The sequence below is a fragment of the Styela clava genome, chromosome 2 (genome assembly GCF_964204865.1).
Source record: "Styela clava chromosome 2, kaStyClav1.hap1.2, whole genome shotgun sequence".
Lineage (NCBI taxonomy): Eukaryota > Metazoa > Chordata > Ascidiacea > Stolidobranchia > Styelidae > Styela > Styela clava.
In genome coordinates this window covers 26,324,008-26,330,007 of record NC_135251.1, presented here as the reverse complement: position 1 = coordinate 26,330,007, position 6,000 = coordinate 26,324,008, and the positions used below count along the sequence as shown (strand labels likewise).

The 6,000-nt window shown below is 36.2% G+C and overlaps 2 protein-coding genes across 3 annotated transcripts; one reads left to right on the top strand and one right to left on the bottom strand.

The window, feature by feature from the left end:
• The first annotated feature begins 317 nt into the window (after positions 1-317).
• Positions 318-3,171, top strand: LOC120336255 (basic immunoglobulin-like variable motif-containing protein). 2 transcript variants are annotated; one of them, XM_039403886.2, is made up of 7 exons: positions 323-901; positions 1,031-1,151; positions 1,226-1,415; positions 1,931-2,084; positions 2,413-2,552; positions 2,615-2,763; positions 2,842-3,171. In XM_039403886.2, exons 1-7 carry the CDS (start codon positions 532-534, stop codon positions 3,020-3,022), a joined length of 1,305 nt encoding a protein of 434 aa, XP_039259820.2. In that variant the 5' UTR covers positions 323-531; the 3' UTR covers positions 3,023-3,171. The 2 variants fall into 2 exon arrangements, with proteins under 2 accessions (XP_039259819.2, XP_039259820.2); XM_039403885.2 differs by having other exon boundaries at positions 318-1,151.
• On the bottom strand, positions 2,155-4,453 carry LOC120336256 (uncharacterized). The gene is made up of 3 exons (XM_039403887.2): positions 4,179-4,453; positions 3,531-3,673; positions 2,155-3,457 (listed from the first exon to the last, which is right to left on the bottom strand). The coding sequence occupies exons 1-3, from the start codon at positions 4,319-4,321 to the stop codon at positions 3,270-3,272; spliced, it is 474 nt and encodes a 157-aa protein (XP_039259821.2). The 5' UTR covers positions 4,322-4,453; the 3' UTR covers positions 2,155-3,269.
• Between the last annotated feature and the right edge of the window lie 1,547 nt (positions 4,454-6,000).

Sequence of the window (6,000 nt, the reverse complement as noted above, 5' to 3'; positions counted from 1 at the left end):
GTACGGTTGTGGCCTTAGTAAGTCCAACCATAGCAGCCCCTTTCCATGACAATGGTTGAGCTGGTTGTACGAGCACCTGGTTCAGTCATCTGGCAGTCTGGTCATGGAGAGACACACAAGACTGCAAATACAAATGGCACGGTACCAAAAAGCTCTTGTATCCAGATATAATTCATTCTCAAACAAATTAATTGTGCAGAAGCATCTGACTATCAGCATTCTGTCATTCATGTCTAGTATATCTGTATACTGACAAATCTAATTCAAGCATACATTTAGACATTGTGCTACACTACTGATTTAAACTTATGTAGGGCTGTTTGGTGGCAAAAAAGTATTCTGTGATGGTAGAAATACTACAAAACATCCAGGTACAGACATAGTTTTAATAGGAAAAATTTTTAACGTATCATTTTTACTCCTTCTGTCCTTAGCAACGGTAAAACTAATTCAAATTTTCAATATATTCCAGATGTCTTGAACAGTTTGATATTTTTTCTTAATAAATATACAAGAGTACCGAAATGTAAAATGGGCTCTTTACTAAGTATTTTGAGACCAAAGATTGGTGATGCTTTGCCTGACATAAACCGCACTAACCACACCCCTGTTGATGAAAGTGATTCAGAGTACGAGAGTTGTTTTGAAGATGATGCAAACCACAATACCATAGTGAGCAAATCACAACATAGTTTGGGGCAGTCCTCCACATTTATATCCGAAAGCTTGAAATCCGTGAAACTGAAAACACCAACAAAATACCATTATAATGATATGTCGAAAAAGAAAAATGGTTTTCTACTACCCGAACAAACACATTCTGTAATTGAAGGATCCGTGATGGAAGAAACATCAGTGTCGTCAAGTTCAGAAGAATCAGACAGCGAGCCATTAACCTTAGGTGTGAAGGGGAAAATTTTTGTTAAATCTGCTAGAAATTTAAAAAGTTTGCAGACACATGACAGTACTGTTGTAACCAGCCAGCCATGTACCACGGATAATTTTAGCACCATACTTTCTAATCCTGCAGGTGGTGATCCTTGTTTGAGTTCAACAGCATGGGAAATTGATGTAGGCAGTGATCTGAAAAAGTCTGCTCAGAAGAGTTCAAAGACTAAATTTAGGAGATCTGCAAGGGAAAGTCAAGAAAAGTATAATAAAGATTTTAGGTTTAATAATTAACTTCTGTATTAGCAACAATTCTAAAACCGTAATTATATTTCAGATCCCAAGGCCCTGACTTGTCCGGGTTGACGAACGAAATTCTTGCTGAGAGGAAAGTTCTTGACTTAAGAAGATGGCACTGCATTTCAAGGCCCCAGTATAAGAAATCTTGTGGTCTTTCTTCGGTTGTCTCAGTCTGGAATTATCTTTACAGCAACTTAGGAACAGGAACATTGCCTCCGATTACTCAAGTATGGTAATGGTAATATATGTTCACTAGCTAAAAAAGTTACATGATTAACTACACCAGCTTTTCCCAACTTAGCAAACATCAAAATAGCAGTTTCACATGTTCCAACTAACTGATAGCCTTTATTAAATTTTCAACAGTCAGGATTAGTTTGCTCGCTCAGTCAGATATCAAATGGATAATTCACATACACATTTCATGTCTCAGACTTGAAAGTCTATAGCAAAACGGTGTATAAACGTCATTAAATATATCGAGAACAGTCGGAAACCACTGCACTAAACTCTTAATGCTGTTACACACTTTTGTTGGAAAACTTCTCAGACTGACACATAAAGTGTGTATGTGAATTATCTAATCAAGATATGATTGTGCGAGCAATTTGCAAATCAAATATAATGTGATCAAACTAATCGCAACAGTAATGTACTGTGGATTTTGTTATAGGGCTTTCAGTTAGATGTAACATGTGAGTAATTAATTCACAATGTATAACAAAATTTGATGTAATATCAGGAAGCGGCTCTGCATTGCTTGGGTTTTAAACCACCTTTCGAAGAAATACGTTTTGGCCCATTTACTGGAAATGCTACGTTGATGAGATGGTTCAGACGATTGAATGAACGCTATGGTGTTCATGGACGAGCATATTATCTCTACAAACCGAAAGGTACAATCAGTTAGTTGGATACAGACACTCATTTCCAAATAAAATATCTCAATATATATGAAATGCGAACTAAAAAACACTCTCGCAATTGTATTTGAGTAAACCATATATTAATTACCTTTGTATAAGATTTGACATATTGCTGCAATGATATGATACCATTCATAACTTGTTTTTTAAAAGTCTATTACAAGGCGACTTCATACCGAATAACCAATGTTAGATAATAAAAAACGCAGCATCAAGCTATTACTTGATAAAATATGAAAATCCATGATGAAAAAAACAGGTTATTCTCATAAGCTGGACCAATATCTTCTTATATCAGGCCGCTTGCAGACACGAACAATGACTGATGAAAGTGCAATTACACAATTGAAAAATGGTCTTGTAGATGAAAAAATGGGATTTATATACCATTGTTTGAATCACTACTTCTGTCCGATTGGATACGAGGATACACCACTGGTATGTCTGTTGTTCACTACGAAGTTATAGCAAGTTTTTTGTGATTATTTTAATATTTGCAGAATCCAACAGAAGCATATCTCCCCACTCATGCTTTCACCAGTATTCCTGAAAGAGACTCCACAGAAGCTTTGACATGTACAACCCCATGCACAACTTGGTTTTTCATTGGAGAGCCAAGTAGATGTCACCCACCTATTCATTGTAAAAAGTAGGTGCTGCTTTTATATTCATTCCATAACCTTCATCACGGCAGTGTTTTATGTATACCCATAACCATTTTGTTTAGATGGTGTGATATACTTCAAGATCTGCACTCAGAGTCCCCATACTACTTTGATATTCGTCAAACACATCGTGGAGTACAAGAAAGGAAGACCAAAAAGAAAGGGAGGAATTTACATTGCATAATCGCTTTTAAGAAAATTGAAAGTCTCAAAACAGCAAAATATAAAAAGATAGGATCTTAATGCAGTCTTGCCAATTTTTTCATATATGTACAGGATATTTTCTCACACTGTATTCTTCTTGATGTTTTTTTTTCATTTCACTGTAGTTTTTATTTTCTTTGGCACAATTATTTTTCACAACCATGTGCGATTCGTTTTCACCATTAAAATATTTTTTCAAAAATATGTTATACTGAATGGGGCAAATCTGACGGTTTCAAATGGATCACTGATATTGCACCAATATTGTTTGGTACAAAGCAGGCTGTCAAGTTGATTCTCCTTTGTCTGTTGTGACAGCACAACTCTGGCTCAGACTTTGCTGCACAGGTTTTTTTTCTCCAGTAATAGTCCTTTGAATCATGCTGTTCCAATCATTTTCTGAAAGTTCATCTGCCCAAGATGGAATGCTGCTTTGTGGAAGTGAAATACTTTTCATTGCATCAAGGACAAGATCTGAAAAATATTTGGGTGTTTTTGAACCTGATGGAAATGGTAAGTGTTTATAAAACACTTATACAAAAATTACCAGTATTAACTGTTAATTCTCTTTTTTCCTGGTGAGACACCTCGTCATTTTCTTCAGCCATTTCATCATCTGAAGAATCCATTGGTTCTGCATGAAACTCTGATATTCCAGCATCATTTTCAGATAATGTTAGTGGCAGGTACCTGTAAAACGAACATGTACATATACACAGGTCAAAGTTGACAATTAAAATAACACTCTCGATCCAAAAAATGTAGCTTCAAGGCCTATTGTGAATGTGGAGATCTATTCTTAAGCATTTTAAATATACACTAGAGCTGAAAAATGGCCCATATATATTTGCTTGCTTTACAGTTACCGTAATAAGTAATGTATGAAGGGAACAACTGGTGAAATTAGCAGCATGAATCTATTTTCTACAACTTTTGAGCAAGCGTCTTTCTGTCTTTAGTAATAGTTTAAAAAATCATTTTTATTTTATGTTCGTTGTCAGGTGGAGCTAATATAAATATAACAATTTGGTAAAGATGTATTGCAGTATTGATTTAACAGTAAATGACTTAAATGGAAATCAAACAAGTAAACATTCTGCAACAAAACAATGTGCATAGGGAATTGGTCAACTTTGATTAACATAGAGATTTTAAACCGTACCGATACCAGCACCATAATATTTTCTTTACTAACCCATGAACATCCATATCATAGGCCTCATCATCGGTGTCACTACCCGAAGCATTCAATTCAGCAACTTGGTTCATAACATGCTGGTCTGGTTCATCTTTTTTAGACTGATCTGGCTCTGGAACTTGGATACGTTTGTTGGTCATCTCTCTCTAGAATATCGAACAAACGTCGTCGACCCGTTAGCGAAATCTAGCAATAACCTCACGGGTAGGATCACGCTTGCGGTCTAAACAAAGCCTTTTGCATCAGGTCGATACCATAATATACGTTGCGCTTTAGATCAGAAAATTTTTATTTTTTTGTGACCCTTGACCCGAAAGTACTCTGTTCTTTACTTTATGTTTGTGAAATTTCGGATACTTGATTATCGGAATTTTTTGCTTGTTGGTGTGTTAGGAGTTAGATCACGAGCAGAAGTCTCTAATTCACAAAATGAACAACTTTGACTTCACCAAAATTGATACCAATTATGCGCAAACGTCATAATTAACTTGATGATGAGTTCACAGACATATGGACCTTTCCCCGACCCTTGACCCCCGAAAAATACTTCATATACTCAAAATGCAAAGTGACATAACAGTGGTCTCTTTTCGCATCCGCTCAGACCAGTTAGTCGTTAATATACTTTACCCTTGCAAAATTTCCGGGGCTATTTTAAGAGTGCTTTTGCTAGTTGGCGCCTGTGAAATGGGGTATGTGTCTCGAACCATCATTATGATTCATCACATACAAGAATATGTTTTTTAAATGTACCGGTAAAGCCTAGTTGTCACAGCTATCTGTACACTAATTTTTTATTACTGCAATTAAATTACAAGAGAGCTATACTCCAATATATAGACACGTTTGAAGTAAATGAAAGTAAAAGCCTTTTAAAGAAAATTGTTATCTTCAAGCACTGAAAATTTCAGAGCAATTGGTCCAGTAATTAAAGAGAAAAGCGACTTTTTAGGATTAGGTAACAAGTGGGCGTGGCGTTTCAAACGTTTTTTCACCACTGCGGGGACGGAGGCTCTGCCCCCACTCTCAATGCCACTTGAAAAAATTCCCATTGCCGGGATGAACGCTTTCCCACTCGAGAACAGTGATTAACGGCCTTCTAAACGCCAAAATCATTCCAGTGTGACTAGATCGATGACTTGATTAACATGTAGCCTACACCGGGCCACTAAAAGAATTTACAGTGTGCATCAACTAATGACATAAATAATTTAGCATTTCTCTGCCGCTGCTGTTGCTAAATGCGAATCACGATTGACTACGACTTTTGACTACCGGTGGGGCACATTGTAAATTCGAGACGTTCGGCACAATATCCTGAAAATATGGATTTGCTTATATCAGTGTTCGCATTTGTTGCTGCAGACTATTACAGTGATACACTTTTGATCGACCGCTATACAGTATATGAAATACAAATAACCATTATACAAGAGTTAATTGTTGCATCTCCTGGAGTAAGTCAATTGATGATATTATGAATCCAAGAATTAATTATTCGTAACCATCTAAATGGCTAACCCTATTATCGGTTTCTGAAGCCAGTTTGTCAGAGACTGCTAACTATTTTTGCTTGCCATAATACAGTATTTCAAATTGTACCATTTACGAATCTCTCAATAAACATGTATTAAATCAAACTGTTTGAACAATGTATCTGACATCAGAAGTATAACATAACCACAACAAAACTACAGAATTTCAATACCGCAGGCAATAATGCACAAAATTGCTCAATCAGTCTACCAAATCTATCCCCTAGCAATGATGACATAAGGCACCAGTCCACTATCACCATCGAAATGGTCTCCTCCACAGA

Bases quoted from the DNA above. Each gene is read 5' to 3' on its own strand.
- LOC120336255 (XM_039403885.2), top strand. From the start codon at position 532: ATGGGCTCTTTACTAAGTATTTTGAGACCAAAGATTGGTGATGCTTTG. The intron at 1,416-1,930 runs GTATGGTAATGG...ATGTAATATCAG, and splicing joins CATTGCCTCCGATTACTCAA to GAAGCGGCTCTGCATTGCTT. The intron at 2,764-2,841 runs GTAGGTGCTGCT...CATTTTGTTTAG, and splicing joins CCACCTATTCATTGTAAAAA to ATGGTGTGATATACTTCAAG.
- LOC120336256 (XM_039403887.2), bottom strand. From the start codon at position 4,321: ATGACCAACAAACGTATCCAAGTTCCAGAGCCAGATCAGTCTAAAAAA. The intron at 3,674-4,178 runs GTTAGTAAAGAA...TTCGTTTTACAG, and splicing joins TATGATATGGATGTTCATGG to GTACCTGCCACTAACATTAT. The intron at 3,458-3,530 runs GTAATTTTTGTA...AATATTTTTCAG, and splicing joins AGAATTAACAGTTAATACTG to ATCTTGTCCTTGATGCAATG.